General features: G+C 39.6%; 1 protein-coding gene across 4 annotated transcripts in view; it reads left to right on the plus strand.

The window, feature by feature from the left end:
• Nucleotides 1–22,820, plus strand: part of tanc1b (tetratricopeptide repeat, ankyrin repeat and coiled-coil containing 1b) — a 138,314-nt gene that overhangs the window by 30,941 nt on the left and 84,553 nt on the right. For 3 of the 4 annotated variants that reach the window (XM_033987570.2, XM_033987571.2, XM_055230835.1), the window contains exons 3-4: nt 7,514–7,690; nt 21,867–21,959. In XM_033987570.2, coding sequence (XP_033843461.1) covers nt 7,514–7,690; nt 21,867–21,959 — 270 coding nt within the window. Of the gene's footprint in view, nt 1–7,513; nt 7,691–19,918; nt 20,020–21,866; nt 21,960–22,820 lie in introns of those variants that run through there. The other variant, XM_055230836.1, reaches the window with a different exon arrangement.

Below are 22,820 nucleotides of genomic sequence, written 5' to 3' on the forward strand. Positions count from 1 at the left end.
GTACAGTAAGCTGTCTGGGTCCTGATTTGTTTCCCATACCCAATTTCGGCTGGCTATCCATAAAGAGCAGTGGGAACAGTCTTGGTGACTGTGCCCAGAGCAGCCCCCCACCCCGTCTCCCCTTACCCCAGTATGAAATCTCCCTCCCTGTCAGTGTGTTCTTCCCCTGGGGCCTATGGTGAAGGCATTCCACAGCCCAGGCCACTGCACAGGGCCATGGCAGACCCTCAGACAGACAGAAGAGCCTCAGTCTTTAGGGGCCAATGCGTTCACTGGCCCGTCAGATAGCCTCAAGCATCTTTACTTTGCATTTAAGACGCTAATTTGTTCAAGTTTTCAGGCATATGAATTTCACTGGAGTTGTGCCCTACTCCTGCGGGACCACCAGCGTAGATGAGTGAGACTTTGAAATGGGTGAAGACATTTGTGTAGACAGGTAAATGTCCATGGAGCAGAACTTGTTTATTACTCGGCTAAAAGACACAAACTTCCAGCTGAAATTTTTCTGCAAGATTATGACTAAAAGTTTGAAGGCTGAGAATGTATGAAGTAATAGTTTTTTGATGTAGTTTTCATTTTAATTTAATTCATGAAGTCTTTATCAACCACCAATTTATTTATATATTATTTCTCCAAGTGGGCTTTTTTATTGAAAAGAATTTTAATGGTTAAAAGCTTAAAATATTTTCTAACTGTTCATAATAAAATTCATATTTCAATAGTCGATGGAATTTTATAATTTCTACAACTTCATGCAGATTTTTTTTTGTGATGATTGGAGTTCTTTGGGAGCTTTTAGTTGCAGATAAAAACAAACTTGGCTGACTTGCTGACTAGTTTCTCAGAAGTCAAGGACAAAGTATATTTTATCCTTACATAAAAGTGAGAAGACAATTGGAATGATCTGATTTAATGAATTGACTGTTATTCATAATGTATTGCACTCACTGTTCAAGACTTATGGTTTACAGTATGCACCAGACCTATACGTCTAATTGTTTTACAGTCGGGATTATACTTGTGGTTTGTTGTTTCAAAAAGATCTGAGTCATTGAGGTTAGCTAATGAGAAAGTTACATCGGTCTTTGTGCGCTCATTTTCCTTTCTTGCACTGTATATATTTTCACAGTTTCCATGGCGACAGTTGCTGTAAACCGACCCCAATTTAGCATCTTTATTCATGACACTGGTCCGTTATTTTGGGCTAAATGCTAGTTCCGACCCAGGCATTCAACACCTTTCAACATGAGATTTTTATGATCATAGTCTTTGTTATCATAAACCTTTTTGAACTTCACCCCCGCTGTATATTTTTGGGTGACTGTCTGCCTCTCCATAGGTCCTCGCTGACAGCTTTTGTCCACCCATCACCCCGGTATAGGAAGTACACAGGGCTTCTGCATTAGCAATCAGTCTAGCGGCAGAATTCCCCCCATCGGGTGGATTGTCCTATGGTCATCGTGCTTTGTCTGTCTGCTGAAAGAATCTGAATTAATTATGGCCTGGCTTCATTTGTCCATGCCCCGTGAAATGAGCCAGTGAGAAGCTAATGGAGTGTTTTTGGGTCAGTCTAAAGTTGAATGATTGACTGGAGGAAATTCCAACAAGCGTCTGACAAAGTACTGCACAGTAGAAGTCAATAGAAATGGATCTATGCTCGGCTAGCACCTTTGCCCTCAACATTAGCTAACTTAGTAAAGTTTGAATAGTGTAATGAAAAAATTGGCAGCCTTTGCTCCCTGGATACTGGATGTACCATTTGGCCCAGTAGGATAGTTGCCAAGGCATTTCTATGGTATTCAATAAACACTGTTAGCTCTAGCAGTCTAAGTAAATAGACGATTGTCAATCAAATTTGATGAATGTTTACTTTTTTGAGTTTAAACAGATTAACTCAACTGTGGTGCGTTGTTTGAGTTTGCACTAACCATAGGTACCGGTGCTAAGTGGCGAGCGTTAACTTGCTTTTCATACAGCTTGAAAGGTTAGCTTACCATTGTAAAAGCTACTAGTGCTGCTATATAGGCAAGTAATAAATGCATCTGGGAAGTTTTTATATTTGCTAATAAAAAAACAAATAAAAAAACAAAGCATACACATTCTCAGTTACTAACTATATTTTTGAGAAGTGACAGTAATGAGAAGTCACATTATGAAACATTTAGCTCTCCAAGGAATATTGCCTTTTGGTATGAGCTAACATAACATTCTTGTCATGTCATTTTAACCAAAAGCACTTTACTTACAACAATAAACTTTGTGGTCATCTGGCCCGCTTTTATGAGTCCGCTGGGTCTACAATAAAGTTGGGTTTCATTGCTATTTATTTCTTCTGCAATAGCTCCCACATTTCAAAACACTTTACATGAAATTCATTATCATCATTTATTTACATACTTAATGGGAGCTAAGTTAAGTGAAGAGAAAGCAGCCATGCTAGGTGTGGCAGACCAGATGTTGAAAAAGTATCTATAATTATGATATACGGCTAACTAAGATAGACCTGCTCAAATAATCAATGTACGCTAAGATGTTTACTTTTCTACACCAGTGTCCTTAAATACTATTGCCTGGTTTTCTGGACTGGGCTTGTCCTTTCCAACTATGGACATTTACTTTTGATGGGGAGAAGAGATCATATACTCCACACTGCAATCATTTTTACATCATCCAGGCCAAGCGGTGTATAATTAAAAAGGGTTGATTTCCTTGACCACCGTAGGCAGCCAAATTGCAGACCTTGGCCTAGTCCTGGTCAGGGTTTGGGCACTGAAATAGCCATGGCAAGCTGCTGTCCTCCTAGCGTCGTACAGTAAGGGTCACAGAGCAATGCACTCACCAGCGCTCAGACCTACTAACTTTTATGTGGCACTCCATGTTTTCAGAACCATCTACCAAAATTACAACTTTGCTGTAATCTTTTTACCAGGCAATATGGCGGCAACCTGCGTAAACCACGACCTGCTCCGACGGGAGGAGGGAAGGCGCTAGCAGATTTATGGTAGTGCTGCTCGTATAGGTTTTTATACTGTTGCTTCCAGTTTGATAGGTTTTATGAACGGTATAAATCAGTATTTTGCTTGTATGCCGTGTGTCATATTGCAAGTTCTATTTATGTTTAGCCAATACAGGGCGAAGACAGTGGTAATGATTAGTGATTTAGGTTAAGGTTTTATTTGCAGTTTTGGAATGAATAATGCTGGTGCACTGTTAGCATGCTAGTTGTTGTTAGCATTACCGTGATGGCCACTGAAAGTTGTGAAAAGAGCTTTTAAACTCATTGCAGTGAATAATTAGGATGCCAGGAATGCATTAGGAAAGTGAGGAAAAATTCTAGACTGCACACAGTTTAAAAGGTTTTTCCCGCTTTTTTAAAACACCAGCACCTTTTTTGTAGTCAGTGCTTTTATATATGATTAGGAAGTATAGGTCTACATTTTAAGATAAAAATAATTGGGTGGAAAAACATTACAAGAAGCTATATTTGATTTGTTTATTTCACTGGAAGTCCAAGAAAGTCCAAAATCATAAAATTTTTTGTCATTTTACATGACCCAGTGAGGACACTCTTAGACCATCCAATATTGAATCAAATCTGGTATGTTGCCTTTAAATGGTTTTGCCAGGGCTGTATTCAACAGTACCCAAATATAGAGTTGGTGAGCGTTGCCTTAGAGACTTGTGTCTGTTTGTGTGAAACAACATATTGCTTTAAAGTCCATACGTACAACTAGAGCTGCATGATTTTTGGGAACAAAAATATGTATTTACAATTTGCAATATTTAAAAAAAGTAAGATTCTGTTCAGAACGCAGATTGTAAACAACTCCAGGAGCATTAACATTTGAGACTGAAATATGAACTGATGAACTCATACTACATAGAACTATTACTGACAACATGCTATATCCCAAACATGTGTGCCCCCAGGAACACCAGTGAAGTTTCATGTCACTCGTCACTTAACTAAATGACCTTTGACCCCGAGTGCCTAAACCCATAGTGAGGTGTTGGTTCACTCTTTAAGGCTTCCTGTGTCTGGCATTCTTCTTTATTTTGCAGCGCTTTAAACACTCTCAGCTTTGTGCTCCCCGCAGCGCAGCATAGACAGGGAGAAAAGCACTTTCTGTTTTTGATTAGCACTGTCCCGACTTAGCTAGTTTCCTTCTAAACTCAACCAGGATACTGATGGTCTCTTGTGCTAAACTGATTTTTACTAACCGTCGGCAGATGATGTGTCGCTAGTCTCCTGTTGTTTTCCTAAATGCCCTCTTTTGATAAATGTAGCCAAAGCTAAAAGCCGTTAGTGCGGTTAGCCACATATGCAGTTACGTTTTAGCTTTGACGTCTGACATGTTATTAGCAAGGTATTACATGTTATCCTCAGTTAGCTAATCCATGCATTTTAATTTGTGGAATACCACGGGATCATTTTGCTGCCCTTAGACGACTCCATGTCTGCAGTGGGTTTTCCGTATTGCTTTTTCCCCCCATCTTCCTGGACAAAATATGCAAATTGAAGACAAAGTAAAAGTTTATAGTAGTACACGGCAACAGTAAATCAGCAGAATTTTTAAGTAAATGCCTTTTTTATTTACTCGTGTGGCAAAATAAATTGGAAGAACGCTACAGTTATCATGATTCACTTCTTTAAAGATCTGTTACAGAGTTCCCTCATGTATTCTGTATTTTTGCAGTGAAGAATTGCAAACCACTGGCGACACTTTTAGCCATTAATTTCACACCATATATTATTACAGCGTGGCCGCCAGGTAAAGTAACTTAAGTAAGTGTAAGTTGCGATTTATGTTGCCTTTGCAGACTGTGGGGGAGTGCATATTTGCAGATAAAGACATTAGTGTACAATTACAAGATAAGAGAAATGTACCAAGTTCTGGCTTACAATGAGAGACCAGTTTGGCAGCTTTGGCCCAGATTGCTATAGGGTTACATGGCTGGAGGTTTTATACAGAATAAAGGTAGTATCCAGTAACATTTTGTACATTTAGTGATTCAAAGGCCTTGGCCCAGTACAGATGTATTGTATAAGCAGCTCTTGAGGTTAAAATAAGTCCGCTGTGTGCTATCTGCTAGTGTGCTTCAGGATGCTAGTTGTTGCAAAACTTCGCTCTGGTCTGACAGTTGTGAAAAGCAATTATAAACTCATCATGGTGAATAATTAGGGTGCTCTGAAGGCGTAAGGGAACTCTGGACCGCTGTAACCTTTAACTTGGTTCTGTTTTTCATGTTTTTAAGACAGAAGGGAAATGCAGAATGCAATAGTGTATTTTTTTTACTTATTATATATTTGTAATTATATAAAATCCAGTGCTAAAACTTATAGTGCCAGTTTGTAATGAGTGACTGTTTATCTTTGCTCACTGGTCAATGACACGGTTCTATTTATCACACAGACTTGATGTCCTTCCCATGTTACTCTGTGGCATGAGAATTCTTCACCAGTCCATGACCCTGAGTTTAAACACATATTACAAGCCACTATGTTTGTCAATAGTCCTGTTTTCCCATACTTCTATTTTGGCATGGCTGATTTGATTAGTCTGATAAAATTGTGTTTTGGTTTGGATTCACATATCATTCTAACATGACTTGACATGGTATAAAATGAGCTTTTCCAGAATATGAATAAAAATTAGCTTAGGTCTTATATTACACAAGATTGAGTCTTCTGAGCTTTAAGCCATGTTATAATGCTATTACCTCATCAAAAACATACCTGGAGTTGTGTTTTGCTTCATTCATACATGTTTAAATAGCCCTGTCTTATTAGTCTGTCTACATCACCAAAGCTCAAAATGACCTGTTTCACCGTGTGATGTCATGAAGCAGTACTTTTCAGGCTGACACCTAACTTTTACCTTTTGTTCAGTAGATAATGTCAATTTCAAGGCTGAAATCATTCAGATGATTCTAGAGCAGGTGTATCAAATTTAAAAACACAGTGGAGCACCTCCTGTATTACCACATGACATTACAATGTGGAACAAAGTGGTTTCAGTTTGAGAGAAGAACTCAAGGATTTGTGTGCTAAACATGTGTGAATGAAACAAAACAAAACTCCAGGTCTGTTTTTGATGAGGAAACAACATTATAACACAGATCAGGAAATAGCCTAATATGGGCCATTTAGTAACTTGTTTCTGTCGTGCTTCTGCTCACATAAAAATCTAGTGGATCCCTAGTCCTTTGTTGCTCCCCTTTGCTCTGCCCCTGCTTTCCAGCACAACCACTGGACTGTGACACTGACACTAGAGCCTAAAACTACAAAGACACATGTTTTCTGTAGCTTTTATAAGAATTCAACAGAAATGTTTAAAGACAAGTGTTTTGCTTACAAGCGTATGATTTCCACTGCTGTTTAAAAGCTCATAAGTCCGTCATTAAGAGGTGGATTGTCAAAACAGTAAATAAGTAAAAATAAAAAGTGACTAATGCTTGTGTGGTAGAACATCTTTATGACTTCCTAACTGCTCGTGGACTCTTTGATATCTCAGTATATGCTGTTAATAAAAGGCCAGACTGCGCCCTGTCCTTTCCGCTGATGGTACGGGTGGTGCGTCCCCCTCTACACACACACGCACGCACGCACGCACCCCCCCCCCCCCCCCCCCACACACACACACACACACACACGCCCCCCCCCCCACACACACACACACACGCACACACATACCCCCCCACACACACACCCCCACCGACACACTCCTCTACCTGCACACAACCTAGAATAGTGTATTAAAGATCCAAATCCACTACTTTTAAATAATGGAGATTTTTATGTTTTTAACATTAGAAAAAAATAATTCTTCCTCTTAATTCATCTCCAGTAAGTCTAATGCCCGGAGGCTATGGTGTCAATTTCATGCTGACAAAGACAAATATCAGTGTCTGTATGCACTTGTCTAATACTCAAACATTGTACAGTATTGTTCCAACATGAGACGGACTGTGAAAATCCCACATTAGCTTGGGCGTATAAGCTGATTTGGGCACAAGTTGCGCTACATGCCTGTGTTACATAACTGTCCTAGTAGTAAACAAGGGTCAGTAATGTTACAAGTACAATATCATTGAATAAGTTGTGTTCAAGTCATATAACATTTTAAAGTCTGTGATAGAATTAGCAATTTGCTCCGCCATCTACTTCATGAAGATGTTCACTACAACATTCCAGAGATGGCTTTAAACTTGCTTTATTTTAATACCGAAGTTTTCATCGATAATATATATTTATAAACATATTACTAAACTTGCATTCTTCCTGTGAGGGGGCTGGCTCCTCCATAGATCTACTCTGTCACCTCTTTGTCTCCATGGAGATAGTATGTTTAATGCCATACTGCGGAATATTCCAGGCAAAGCAGTATCATTTCTATTGAGACGAGCATAAGCTTATCCCGCTGGGTCATAAATAGTTATTAATATGTGCTCAAAATTGTCCCTAATCAAATTCTACAACTTGTACCAAGCCTAAAGTGATGTTATGTTCCAGGTGACCTCAACAGAAAATGTTCACCTGAGGGCCTCCACCCCCTGGGCCCCGCCAACGCTCACCCAGACGACATCTTCAGACTGGGCCTTAGCGGAGGCTCGATGTCCCTCCCCTCCTCCCCTCTGTTACCGAGACAGTCCTACATGATGCCCCTACGCTCCAGCAAGAAATCACCAGGTACTGCTGTTAATGAGAATTTTATCATTGAGAGATAAACCTGCTCTCGGGTTTGTTTTGTGAGATTGCTTGTTCTCCCAGCGAGGTCAAATCTCTTTGCAGACACGATTTGGTATGCCAGTTTGGTTGGAGAGTTGGAAGCACAAGGTTGGCGAGTGTGTGTACTTACTTTAGTAAATTTGATTTCAATGCAATTCTTTATCAATAATGCTAGGCCTGCCATGATAATTACTATATCAAGTTATCATTCTGTAAATGAGAGATGGAACAATCATTTTTGGCAGTCAATATTTAGTGGGCACGACTTTTTCTTTGTGCTCTTTGGAACTTTGTGTTATTTTTCTGTACTGCGATTAGATTTAAGCTGAAAAGGATTGAATAAATAAGTTTTATAGTTCACTCTAGATGTATAATACCAAGAAGTGTTTAGTTGTAAGTAAAGACAATATTTATGGAAGTGGAAGGCTGGCTAAATGGACAGGGTTGTGCCAGGAAGCCATAGTCCAGCGAAATTAAATAAGAGCTGTAATTGTATTTAAACCAGAAGAGACTTAAACAGACATAGACAGATGAGTGAGGTGCCATGAGTTGTTTAGAATGGATAAAGTTTGACAAATGGATAAACGCAGCAGGAAGAGATGTCATTGATGTGATTAAGTGAAAGAATGATGGATTTGTTACTGAAAATGATCCAGGGCCTTAGACACTAGGGGTGGTAAAGGGACAAAGATGGACAGGTTGAGGAGGCTGGATGTTTTACTGCTGCGGTGGAGATTGGACGGGGTATTTTGATTGTAGCACCATGAATAGAATCGTACTTTTTTAAAACTAAAAACAAGTCACCACCTGAATTTAACTAAGCATGATCTGGGGTTGCTGCAGTTGGTCAGGTCTAGGTTCAGCAACGGTCTGTGCTCAAAGAATGAGGTCAGCTGACACATGAATATACTGAATGACCAGGTTATTCCATCAATGGATTTTTTCTTCCCTGATGGCACGGGCATATTCCAACATGACAATGCCAGGATTCAACGGGCTCAAATTGTGAAAGAGTGGTTCAGGAGCATGAGACATCATTTTCACTCCAGATTTTAACCCCATTGAGAATCTTTGGGATGTGCTGGAGAAGGCTTTGTGAAGCGCTCAGACTCTACCATCATCAATGCAACATCTTGGTGAAAATGAATGTAACACTGGATGGAAATAAATCTTGTGACATTGCAGAAGCGAAATTGAAATAATGCCACAGCGAATGTGTGACGTAATCAAAGCTGAAGGCAGAACAAGGAAATATTACAGTGTGTGACCTTTTTTGGCCAGGCAGTGTATATATATATTGCAAATAAATTCATAATATGTCAAAAAAATATTTGTTCAACCCTAATTTGTATTCTGTAAGTGCTAGCTCCAACTTGGGGTACTTGTGGCGTTAACAAACTACGTGGTTGTCTAGGAACCTACCTCCCAGTACCAAATATCCCACCTGCACCTGTTCGCTTATGACCCTACAGTAGACCTGTCACGATAACACATTTTGAAGCACGATATACTGCTACAAATAAGTACTAAATGATAATATTGAAAATACTTTATGCCACTGTCACAAAGTAAGATAATCCCAGTAAACCTATTTTTAGATGTACCATATCATTAAAAGGCCTGAGCTGCAAACAAATAAACATCAGAATGAACCAATAATTAGCCACAGAAGTTATTTATTCTAATAGTTATTTATCTACAGCTCAAATATTATTGTGACAGGTTGACTAAACTATATAATAATTACAATATCTGCTTATCATTCAATGCATGACGGAACAAGACATCAGTCAGTATTTATCATGGTTACTTTTTCTTTGTACTAGTGGGGAACTTTTTCTCATATTTTGTACTTTTCTGAAGATGTGAGCAGTAAAGAGTTGAATAATAACTTCCATGACTCATTAAGTGTTTCATTGATATGTTGCAGCTCATGTTCATTAAAAATACTGCACATATAAAATAGTTTTTGGAGGGAAATCCTGCTTTAGGGCGATCGTTTCAGTGGCATAATGGCTTCGTTTATTGTCTATATTTTCTTCACTGGTATATCACACTTCAAAATTTGTTATTATGATAGGCCTAACGGGAATTCATGCAAACGTCACTTCACCTGTGTCAAAAAACAGATCTTTTAACACCGAACTACACATAAAGTTAGTATTTGCTGTGAAGCGCTGCCTCATTAAAGTGGACTCAACTTCTCTTTCATCGCCAGCTCAAACTTGGTTACTTTAGTTACACTTTTATCCCATCATTCCCCCACATTAGCTTGAATAATTAGTCCCCTGTCTTCACCCCAGTGGGTAGTTGTCAAGCACTCGCTCTTATCCAGAGGTTTGTTTACATTTTCCCGTGCCCTAATGGCTCCATGTTTACAGTGTATCTAATTGTCGGCTCTCCTAGCTCCTTTTATTCGTCATCTCAAAGACACACTTGTCAACAGCTGTGTGGGTTTTCAAAGGGGGCTATGTGGAGCTTTGTAGTTGAACTTGTTTTATCCTGAATCACTGTGTGTACGAGACTTGGCAGGAAGACGAGAAATCTTTAAAGTGGTCAGCAAAGCCCATCCAGTCATTGTTTTAAGAGGGTTGCGTCTTTGATCTGTACGGTCCAAAGGTGAGCTAATCGGAACATGGCGACACATCTGGAAGTCTGCTGACTTGGCTGGATGGACGCTGATTCTGAAAATAATGTCGGGATTGGAAGGAGAGAATAAAATGAGGAGAATAAAATGAGTTGATCTGTTTTCTGTGTTTTTGTGAAGCTCTTTGGCATTTTTAAAGTTCACACATCTTCACCCATCATCTACTGATCATGCAAGTGCTCAAATCATAAGTTTATTGATGGCAGATATTGGTTTTACGATTGTCATTCTGCATTTAAAGCTCTACCGTGTAATTTTCTTCAATTTTTTTTTTCTCATTTTGGATTTTTTATTGCACTGAACAACTTTGAAAAACGTTTGTCCTTACTGTGAGCAGGCTTGCGTTTCCACAAACCTGACATGTTGCTCCTTTTGGATGTAATATTCCACACAATGGCATGAAACGTATCCATCTCTATGAGGAATGTTCCAGTGTAGGGCTTTAACTTTCTATTTCCTAATAATTCCCCACAGTGAGTTTATAAGCACTTTTCACAACTTTCAGAAACCAGAGTGGAGCTTTGCCATTACAGTAAAGCTAACAACAACTAGCATGCTAACCTGCATTTCCTGTTTATTGCTTTCTAATTAGATGCAGACAGCGCGCAGCTGACATAGTTTGACTTATAGAGCTGCTTATACTACATATCTGTACTGGGAAAGACACATTTTGTTCTATCACGTGGGAAAATAATCACGCACAGGACCATTAGTTTAGTATACACACACTGGTAATTATAATTAATAAAGTTTTACTATAGGAAATATTAAGACTATGATGTCTAAAGATGCAGAAGTTTTCCATGGTCTATAATTAAAAGCATACAAACATCTATGAAGTGGAAGCAACAAAATGAGACTGACTGATAGCTTTATTGTAATGATCTCATTCCAGATTTTCAGATTTTCCACTGCTGAACCATTCACCTCCATAAAAGACAAAATGCCTATTAACAGATAAAGGGAAGGAGGCAAGGACAGAAATGAGACGAGGAGACCAGGTTAGAATTTATGAAGGTTAAAGGGACCCCGAGGACACGAGACTTGGAGGGGGGGGTTACATCATTAATGTCATATGCCCACTGACTGTGCTTTGAGGCAGGGGAAAGCAGGAGGAATGGACCGGCAAGAAAGAGGGTTGTGGAGCGCTCCTGTGGTGAGGAGCCGAGGGAGGGGCCCGACAGGTATGTGTGAAAGCTCAGGGGCCTGGGGATCACACCTCTAGTTAATAAACATGTAGAGGAGGAGAGGTCTCAGCTCGGTGAGGAAGATGCCACACGCCATAGTGCTGTGCCGTGATCATACACTGGTACAGAGGTGACGGGGATGAGCTCAAAGCTATATGTGCGTCACTGTGGTGTAATACAATGTTTTCATGTGTCCTTGTAAATGGAGCTGTACAAGGAATGGTCCGATTTTTTTAGGTGTTTGAATTTTCCTATGATTGTAATGTGTGAGCTACTGTGTCCAAGTCATTTGCCTTAGTAGAGCTTGTATAAGTGTAATATGATTTTTTTAAGCTGATATCTTTAAGGTTAAGTTGAGGTTAAATTACACTTTATTGTCCCTGTAGGGAAATTTGTCCTCTGCATTTGACCCACCTTCAATGCTGCTGGGGCCTCAGGAGTAGTGAGCACTGCAGCACAGTCCCCGCGGACCTATCTCCGTGACATTGTTGCTAGGCTTGGTCAAGATGCTGGAGGATTTGACCTATTGTGCGTGTTTTTGGTTGATAATTGATACTTTCCAGTGCTCTTGTTAAGATTTTAAAAAGTAATACTATATGTTCACAAATGAACTATTCGCTTTTGTAAGAATAACATCCACAAATGCTTAAACTCATCAACATTATTTATTAGAATTTGAGCCCGTACCCAATCTTAATCCATTAGTTCAGTTAGCTCTGTTAGCGTTAGCCCCGCCCACTATGTCCCATCACTCTGTCACCCTTATGTTGAACAATGACAGATAAACAACTCTCTAGCCTTCCTCAGCTGCATATGTGCTCTAGCTCAACCACTGAGTCACGTCTTGTTCCATTTTAAACCTCATGCTAGTATTTCCTGTATTATAAAAATCTGGACTTTCATAGCTTCTACTTATGCCAGTTTGATTTATAGTACTTATGTTTTGCCCTGTTAGTGCCACATTTCCCTTGTTAACACCGTCATTCTTTTTCTTAGTTTCTTTTTTCTTTTCTTCTAGCAGTGTAGTCAATACATTATCTCAAGGCATTTTCTGCAAAAGAAAAAGATAATATTTTGGGTGTGTTGCTGCTAAGCTAACCCAACCACACTCGTCATCTCTTTCAAGCCATTTCCCCATAACCGCACATTCATTCGACTTAGATTCAATGATGATCAAAACATATGATTGATCGATCTGGCCTCGCATTTGTTTTCAATAACCGTTTGTCATTCAGATGTTTTTTTTTCCCCTTTAGCTGTCACCGGGTCCTTTAGAGGAAGTGGGTTTGCCGATTGAGAGTGAGTTTTTGCGGCTTGGCTTTGCTTTCTGACAGATTGGATAATAAGACGCAGTTCGGGAACACCCCACAAGTGATGGGTTGATCTCAGCTGGAAAACTCCACGCGGGACAAGAGTGGAGGGTCGCTGGGTTGATTAGGGAGTGACAGATGCTGGGGCCACATAGTCCTGGTGGTGTTGAGTGCCTCAGCTTTGATCAGTTAAGCCCCGAGCTTAACCATGAAACACAGCCATCCGACATGTGTTGAGCAGCACCTAGCTAATAGCTTACAGGCCCATTGAAGGTGCTGCAGAGGGGGGGCTGTTACTACAATGAGGCATGGATCAGGCTGTCGTCTGCTCAAAATAAAGCACAAATGTTGTCATTTAATGGAGGGAATGCAGTTCAGTGAAAATGGAGCTATTAGTTATAGATTCTGTTTTCATTGTTTAGCTGTAGACACGATGGGTTGTCAAAGAATTTAGCAGCACATAGTAATCAATACACAAACTAGTATTGAAACTGGACCCTGAATTGAGAAAGTATCAGTACTGGGGCTGCAGCCATGCAGCCCCAGTACTGATACTTTCTCAATTCACTGATACTTTCTCAATTCAGGGCAACAATGATTTTAGTAGTACCGGTAGTTTATTCTTTTGGGTATGTTGTTTCCAATAGTAGCATTATTTTATCTAAGGTACAAGGTCTTTGCTGAGATCTGACATCTTTGCAGGGGTGTCAAATTCAATTTCACCGAGGGTCACATCAGCAAAATGGTTGTACTCAAATTTGCATAGATGTAAAAAATATTACTGTAACTGTGTATCTCCTGATAAACTGACATTTTAAGACATGTCATACATTTTAATTTACCTTGTCACGGGCCACATAAAATGACGTGGCGGTCCGCATTTGGCCCCCGGGCCTTGAGTTTGACACGTGTCTTAGAGGCATATACCACATCTTGATTTTAGACCCTAGCATGTGTACAATTTCTTCTACACTCAAAGCTGTTAGACACTACTAGATTTAAAATGATAAAAATCCACCAATTTTAAAAGATAAATATCATCATTTTATCACAGTCGACCTTGTAAGTAACCATTTCCTCACTCTTTATTCTCAGATCTCACTTCCAAACAGCAGCTCCCTCATCTGACCCTCTCTCTCTCTTGGGTAATCTCCACAGTGACCTCCGCTGGCGGGACAAGGTTACTGTGCCTTTGTCAGATTCACAGCTCGTGACGTCCTTGGACACCCCTTCTCAGTGGATTGCAAGTGTAAAAAAAAATACATTCTTTTAAAAGCTGTCATTAAATATGCACTTTCATCGCTGTGTTTACAACCTGCAGTTTATGTCTGAGGATTTGTGTTGTAATGTCCAATAAGAGGTACCAAACGTCAAGGTGAAGATGTTTTTTTTTTTTTAGATCTTAGCCCACCTTGAATGCACCATAAAAGCAGTACTAACAAACGAATAACTGATATGGACTTTGTGTCATTTTAATTATCACTGAGCAGATTTCGGGCCACTTTTTTGAGAGCGAGTTGGAGTCGGAGGAGTTGTATAAAAGTACTTTGGATGCTGAGTCATTTATTGATAAGCTGTGCAGGTGTTCAGATCGACCAACAGGGGGCATAGATTTTGGTTCCTTGAATAGAAGGAGCTAAATGCGTCATTGGAGCTTTTACTGAGTTGCACAGGGAGGAGGTCCGGTGAAGTCTTGCTGATCTGGGGCACTTAAACTCGGTTGGATAACTAAACTTAGCACTTAACATTTAATCCCCCCTGCTGGTTTTAGGTTTTAGTGGGTTTACTTAAGTCCGCAAAGTACAAAAGAAAACCGTGCTCAAATAAACTTTATCTTGAGAGTTTATTTACTATTAAAGGGCCCATTTTACGCTATTTTCTGATCCGTTATAATGTTGTTTTCTTGCCAAAAACGTACCTGGAGTTGTGTTTTGTTTCATTCACACATGTTTAACACAACAAATCCTCCACATTCACGCTGAGTTCTTCTCTCAAACCGAAAACACTCCTTGCGATGTCATGTGGTAATACAGGAAGTGCTCCACTGTGTTTTTCAACTCCATACTGAACAAAAGGTAAAAGGTAGCTGTTAACTTGAAAACTACCACTATATGACATCACAAGGTGGAACAAAGCATTTTTTGAGCTTTTGAGATGTAGACAGACTAATAATGCAGGATTACGCAAACATGTGTGAATGAAACAAAACACAACTTCAGGTATGTTTTTGAGGAGGTAGTAACATTCTCACGTAACTAAATGCTCGCAAAAGTCAATTTTGCATAATATAGGACCTTTAATTAAAACAAATATTAGTTGATAGTGTCATGGTGATGGCTAAATATTACTTTAAGATGAAGGGGAGAGAGTGCATTTATAAAATTTATTTGAGAACCAGTAACAGGTAAGGGTAGCAAGCTGTGATTAGCAGATGCCTATAATGAGCTGTGATCCAGTTTAATGCAACCTATTATGTAAATATTTTAGGTTGTCATGGAAACAGGAGCAGTTTTGATCTACACATAATACCAAAAACTATATGATAAATAGTCACTTCACCGTATTGTTTTGCAAACGTTACAACTTATAAGTACGTCTTGGTATATATTTGTGTGAGTGCAGGGTCACTTCATATTGAAAATATTTATTACTATTAAAATGCTTTGAGTGGAATGTTCTGCAGTATTGGATATATGTCTAATATTTATTTCATTGTAGATGTTTTTATTGCTCAAAATACGTGCAATTTAACTAAGTTTGGGGGTCGCCGTTCCACAGATCTGAACTGAAACTTGATTTGGTGGCGTATAATGCAATACAACATATGATGATTATTAAAATAGTCAGAGATTATTTTATTTATTTATTTTATTAACTGCTGCAGATTGAAACAGAGATCCAAATTCTGTACAAAGCATTTACATCCCTATGGAGACAAGCAAAAAAGTTGCATAGTGCATCTTTATTGAAACACTCTGCAGTCTTGAGTGCCAGACTGTCTACAAGCCCCTTCAATATCTCTCCTCAAGTGACCTGTGTATTGATGCTAACCAGTGTGTGTGGCATTGGGGAAAAGTGATACCTCTCAGAGCCCAAGCCCTCTCTTCTCCACTCCAATGCTCCCCTGTCACGGCTCCTTATCACACGCAATCCCCACTTTAACGCCCAATACAATCCCAATTCTCCTTCTGCTTTCAACCGCACTGGGATCGATACTGCAGCACACCCAAGCCACCACAGTAAGTGATGCTTAATGCCTGAGTTCAAAGTTGGAAGAGTTGAAATAAGGCGATTAAGGCTGCAGTTGAAATTATTGCACCACTTCGCTCTCGTTAATGAGTTGCTCAGTCTATGCAAGATAAATTAAAGCTGTATTAAGTAACATTGCCAAAGAATAATCTGAAATTGCACATATTTAAAGACGCTGTACTTGATTTTTTGGAATGCGTAAAGGATGTTTCACAGACCAGAGTTTTGCTGTTACACTACTGCTAACAACAACTAGCATGCTAACAACGCATTAGTGTTACTTCCTGGTTCGTGGATGATGAAAATGCCGAGAGCACACACCGTTCTCATTTTATCTTCAGTAATACCAAAGCTATTATATTCACTTCGTATTCAGATGTTTGTTTGTTTTAATTTTTCTCATTATTTAAATTTCAATTGCCCCATTTACCACATTTGAATAGGAAGTTGTGCTGCAACATGATGTCACACTTATCATGTTACAATAGTGTGACTAAGCCTTTCATTCATAATAATGCATGTTCGCCCAGACTGCTAACCACATAGGACTCTTGCCAATTCACAAAGTTCACACTGCCTCCGTTGGACTTCCTTATTTGCATTACAAAAGACAATTGCTGTTATATAAATTCATATATCATGCATTTTTATGAAGCTCTTTGTCAGCTGTTCCCAACTTTTTCCTGCTAAAAATGTGAAATGTTCAGTCGGCTATATCAAGCTCCATCTATCTCCTTCCCCATGTGAAACTCTCAGCAAATACCACGGCTAACTGACTTTTCCCAAAGCACTCTGAATAGCAAAAGGACCCATCCACAGCGGAATATATTATTTTTCTCTTTTTGAATGGACACATGACATTTGGGGGACAAAAAGCAAGTTGTGGACACATACAAAGAGGACACACTGTCTTATTCAAACGGCGAAATGTGAAGAAGTCAGAGTCCATCGTGAAGTATGCTGGCAAAAGTCCTTGATCACTTCCTAAGCATGAACAATCCGCTCTTTGACGGGGCGACCACGGAGGCGCTTGCCCGGTGGACGGGGGTATTGTGGAGCTGCGTGCGCTCGCGGACACGTGCCCTCTGATTGATGGCAGGCAGCTTGAGGATTCCTGAGCGTAGGTTTGATTACCGAGGAGTAGAGGGCGCAGCATTCACAACTAACCCGGCTGCTTCACCCCTGAGACGGCTCCGTTTCATTCAAAATAATAGACAGGCGAGGTACGGGTTGAACTTAAAGGGGAAGTGTGGGATTGCTACAGTGGTCAGTAAAATCAAATAACTAGAATAATCTGATAACCCAGTAATTCGATCTGAGATTTGCTGTGTGTTTATATGCATAAGAGAAATCTGATTATCAAAACACCTGGCGGCATGTGTCAGTGAATCAGTGGAATTTTAGAATAACTTTTGTATTTGGAAGGCAAAGTATAATGACTTAAAATTCATTGTACCTGGTCTTCTGAAGTACAATCTTGTCTTTGCCCGAGAAGTTTGCCATATTTTTTTGTCAACTTATACAGGAATGAACAATCAGAAACCAGATCACTCACATCAGATCTAACTGTTTACATGGCATTTCAATAATCAGATAACTCCAGAAATCAGATAACGATCAGAGGTTGTATTGGTGGCTTGTGGCCCATTTCTAAAGGTTGACCTTGTCTTTGAACTTTTGAAGTTTGTGGTGCATCAGGTAAACATCTCTACAGGTTTTTTTTTTTCCTCAAATTAGTTTCTCAAATTAGCTACAATGATATTTTATGTATTTACGAATGTATTTGATAGGAATCAAACTGTACAAAGTATTACAAAATAATATATAATAAATAATATAATATAATAACTGTGTCAAACTCATTTTCACAAAGGGCCACATCAGCAAAATGGTCGCTCTCAAAGGGCCAGATGTAACTGTAAGACTTTACAAATATAACTAAATGTAACCAAATGTAATGTCATGTAAAATAAACTACTTTTCAATTTTGTTAAGTAACCATTTCTATATTTATTACTTATTCAAGTTACAAATATTGCATATAGATTTGCATAGATATGAAAAAATGTCTGTAACTGTGTATCTCCTGATAAACTGATATTTTAAGACAGTCATGCCTTTTAATTTACTTTGTCACGGGCCACATAAAATGGTGTGGTGGGCTGCATTTGGCCCACAGGCCTTGAGTTTGACACATTCAATCATGTTGTTACCCTACCTGCCAAATGCCTGTTATGTTTGCTTGCTGAGAATGTTTGCTTATTGTTTGAACGGTTTGGGTTTGAATCCTTTTTTATCATCCTTCAACTTCCCCCTGCTCCTGTTTCCATGCCCAGACCCTTTCAAGCTTCTTCCTGGCCACAATTGCATATTCTACTGTGCCTGCGTCCAGAAAGGCAGCAGGATAACACTTCTGCTGTCGAGATGAGAATCTAAACCGAGAAAATAGTTCCCATGCCCGACCCTGTCATACGCTAACTCTAGGACATCAGAGCACCCCGCTAAAGTAGCTGCTCATTATCAGGCCTATTCTGTAGCCCAAAATTACCTATGATAGCAAACCACATGTTGCTTCCAGTGTCTTTGTTCCCTCTTTTAGTCCTGTGTGGATCATCATTTCACAGCATATGGTGAACATTAGGTAGACCATGGCCCGCCTGTTGTCTTTAGATAAAATGGTCCAAGATATTAAGGCTTTTGATCCAGGAACTGCACCTGAGCTAAGTGCGCTAGATGACACACAACCCCCTCTGTCTCCAGGCCCATGTGAATTGGAGCTGTGTGACTGGCGGCTAATGGCTTGTGCCTGACTAGCCATACCTCATGAATGGAGGTTTTTCAGTTCTTTTAGCTTTGTGTGCTAAATAACAAGCCACTTTAGATTAAATAGACTGCGCCCTATAGGAGTCAAAGTGAGAAGAGTCTATGCAACTGTGGTAATGTTTGAAATATGGTTCTTTGGCTGTATGGATTTAAATAGGGCTATAGCGTTTTGTAAGTTTGGCTACTTTCATCTATACCTATATACAAGGTAATTGGCCATTCAAGTTAGACTGGGTAATTAGGGCAGGCTAGGTTTTTAGAGCAGACTGATGGGACTTCTTTTTATATAAACCTATAAATTCATTGAACACTGAACATAGCACATAGCATACTGTTTTAACAAATGCAAGGCAAATATTAATGGAGACCTATTTACAGTTCAAAATGCATATCTAATTAACATTTATTGTACAGCCATATACAAATATTACAAGTAAACGTAGTGATTCCGCAAATAACATCGATGCTTGACTCAATCTTGTCCAAATCTTAACAAAAAAAAAAAGAAACAGCTAAAATGTACGTATTTCATCCCATCAACATGCCAGTTTCCACATGTGTAGTAAAATCATGCTCGTAGCTTGCCCTCACTGTCCTCTGTCTCAGTGTATTTCATGTGCCATAACTATAGATGGCACTGTGCATCAATCTGAATCCCACGCCTGGCTGGCTGCTTTGACACTTCCAGATCATTTCCTCGGACATGCCCCTCCACAACCCGCCCTCCTAACCCCCTCCTCCTGCTCCCACCTCCCCACATAAACAAACTTACACCTCCCCGATGACTATCTACCGGGCCAAATAACTGCGGTTTGACAAAATACTTTCTTTGGATTCAGGGAGTTTTTTGCGCAAGGCGGTAATACGAAACCAAGTCTATCTGCTGAGTTCCATCTGATCTTTATGTTATGTCTGGGGTTACATATAGAGTCATCTGATAACTGCGGAGTGGAGGAGGAAAGGGAGGGTTAGGTTACGGTCGGTCAAGGCTGCAGTTGCATGGCAGTTTTTTGCGAAGAGACACTGTGTTTTGAAAAGGATTGGCAAAACAAGACACCATATTGAATGCCTTTTGTAAGTTATTTTCACTTCAATTTGTCGCGTCTGTATCTTCCTGTATACGGATCGTGCAGACTGTCATCAGAGTGCATGGAAAGTTTTGGCTAGAAGTGCAAAATCCAAGTCTGTACCGCAAAGTTGCTTGGAAGATGAGTTGGTTTCGGGGCTTGGTATTTAGTCTAGTGTCTCTGCCGGATCTCCTGCAAGTGTAAGCAGTTCTGATGCCAGGGCTTATAGAGATTTGTAGGCACATTGTATTCAACTGACAAATGTGAGGCAGTGAGGCGCTATCCCACTTTGCCTTGCATTTGGGTAACTGTTATCTGTAATGTACTAGATACTAGCTTGAATTATGGTTTGTATAGAGATCCACAATGCACTGTGATGATGCCAAATTTGAAAGTAGAAGTTATAGGTAATTGAGCAGAATAAGTCCACTGTGTACTCTTTCATCACAGTAAATATTTAGGATGCTCTGAATGCATAAGATAAGTGAGGAATGACTTTGGACCACCGTAAAAATATTAGGTCACGCTAAGCAATAGTAGAATCTTGATCTGTACGTAATTACACAGACATTTCGAACAATGTGGACAAAATGAGACCGATTAAGTGTTACGATTCAAAATAGCTATGCAGATTTAGCAGCTAACAAAGTTTTAAGTTCGGTTTTTGAGTCGTAAAGACAGTCTCTCTCGATATTGTGTTGCCATATTGTTGCTAGGTTTTTAAAATATTTTTATATTTTGAATCTTTAAACACTCGCTGGAAGTTCTCAGTAGCTCAAGTCCATGGAAGGAGTGAGTAAGCAGTCCTGCGTAGCTATGGGACATTCTAATTTTGTCTCATTCTGCTAACCCCATCCACACTTTGAAGACTAACGCGTCCTCAGTGGACTGGAGCGTTGTCCTAGATACACCATGTGACTCTTTCGAAGACATGTGGACCTACATTTCACCGTATCCATCCTTCCTGTGCATGCTTTAATGGAAAATTTAAGAAGACACATTATGGAAAATCAACTTTTATGACCCTTTAACTTTTTAATAATGGTGTTCCCTCATCATTAGCTTACTCAGAGTTGTATTTTGATTGGGTCATGCATGTTTGAGTAATCCTGCATTGTCCAGCATTTGTGGCTTGCTCAAGAAATGTCTGTTTCCACCTACCACCTATACCTGCGCACATCTCCGGACTTTTGAAAAAGGATTCTATTTACACGTATGGCTCTAAAAAGACACATGGCAATTTTCCAACAATAAGAAAAATGGATAAATGAGATGAAATGGAACCATGAAGAGGCTGGGCCAATCAGATTAGCACTTTTGGAAGTCAAAGCTCCCATTTCCTTTATTAAGCCATTTTTTTAAATTAATATTGCAGTTTATAATGACCCATTTATTTTATAATTCAACACTAAGTACCTGAAAAAGCATAATATGTCTTTTTTAAGTAGAAAACACTCTTTGTATAGACTTCAATAGCCGTTTAAGTCCATTTAAAAGTTCGCTAAAAGGCTAATTGCTGCGGTTTCCTGCTTGTAGTTTACATTCCCAGCACTGGCTCGCACTGTTTCGCTGCCCCAGCCATGCCGACAGCGTTCTAGGACTCGTCAGACAGAGCCGAGCTGCGATGAGAGTGGGTAGAGAGGAGAGAGGGAGAGAGAGAGTGCAGTCGAGCCTATCCAACCAAAGACACCAACCCTCTCATCTCTCCCATCCCATCTGGAAGACGTTAATACAGAGGCAGCTCTGCTCTGCCTGCCTCTTCGCTCTTCTCAGTGCAGTTGTTGCTCTTGTGTTTGTATATCTTCATCTGATATTTTTAGCTTTTTTTCCCTTTTTTTCATTGCTCCATCGCAGGTCCGCTCAGGAAGCCCAAATATGTGGAGAGTCCTCGTGTTCCGTCTGATGCCATCGTCTCAGCGCTGAGGAAAGTAGATGCTTCGCACAATGGTGAGTTTGAATGTTTACTAAATTTGGTTTTATTCTTTCTTCATAATATCTTTGTCTGAAGTGTTTGTGATTCAACAGATTTGTAGAGAAACTGTAGAAATGGCATAAAGATAGATTTACAAAGCATTTACGCATGATGTAGTTCATTCTTAAAGGTGCACTGTGTTAACTTTTCTGGAGGGGGGGTGCGCCACTTGCTTGTCTCTATGGAGATGTTAGTGCTTTAGTTAGAATATTCCAGAGTATTACATTCAACGGAGACAAGAAGGTGACGCTGTTACTCGAAGTTACAGGTCAGATCTGATAGGAGACCCCCACTCACTTTAAAAAATAAACATTTTTAAGGGACTTTTGAGCAATTAAGTGAAAATACTCATAATAGAAATATGCTGAATATGTACATTTATGTAACATCCAGGCAAAGGAGTAACATATCTGTGGAGAAGACCCCCTATGGACAAGACCACTAGAAAAGTTCCATTATGTGCTAATAAATTCTAGGTTGTTGGTTGCAGTGGTTGAATTTTTTCATAATTGCCAGTTGCTCTACAAACTACATTCAAAATGAAACCAAATAAGGGTCGTTCACTAATGGTCTCTATACTAAGACTTGTCAACACTGTCACTGTCGGCAAGAGGAGTGGCTACATTAGCAATAGTCAAATTTAACTGAATATAAAAATGGTAAAGGTATGTTTTGTAAGATAATAAAGACTTCTTGTTGCCTAATCTTTTAACAAGATCCCATTCTTGCTCTGAGGTCCCTTTAAAAACTAACAGCTAAGTCCGTCATGGCGCCCCCCTTTTTACAAACACACAATATTGCAGTGTTTATTTGAAAGCGCGTGTTTGGATTACAGA

This window comes from Periophthalmus magnuspinnatus, chromosome 21, assembly GCF_009829125.3.
Source record: "Periophthalmus magnuspinnatus isolate fPerMag1 chromosome 21, fPerMag1.2.pri, whole genome shotgun sequence".
Classification (NCBI taxonomy): Eukaryota; Metazoa; Chordata; class Actinopteri; order Gobiiformes; family Gobiidae; genus Periophthalmus; species Periophthalmus magnuspinnatus.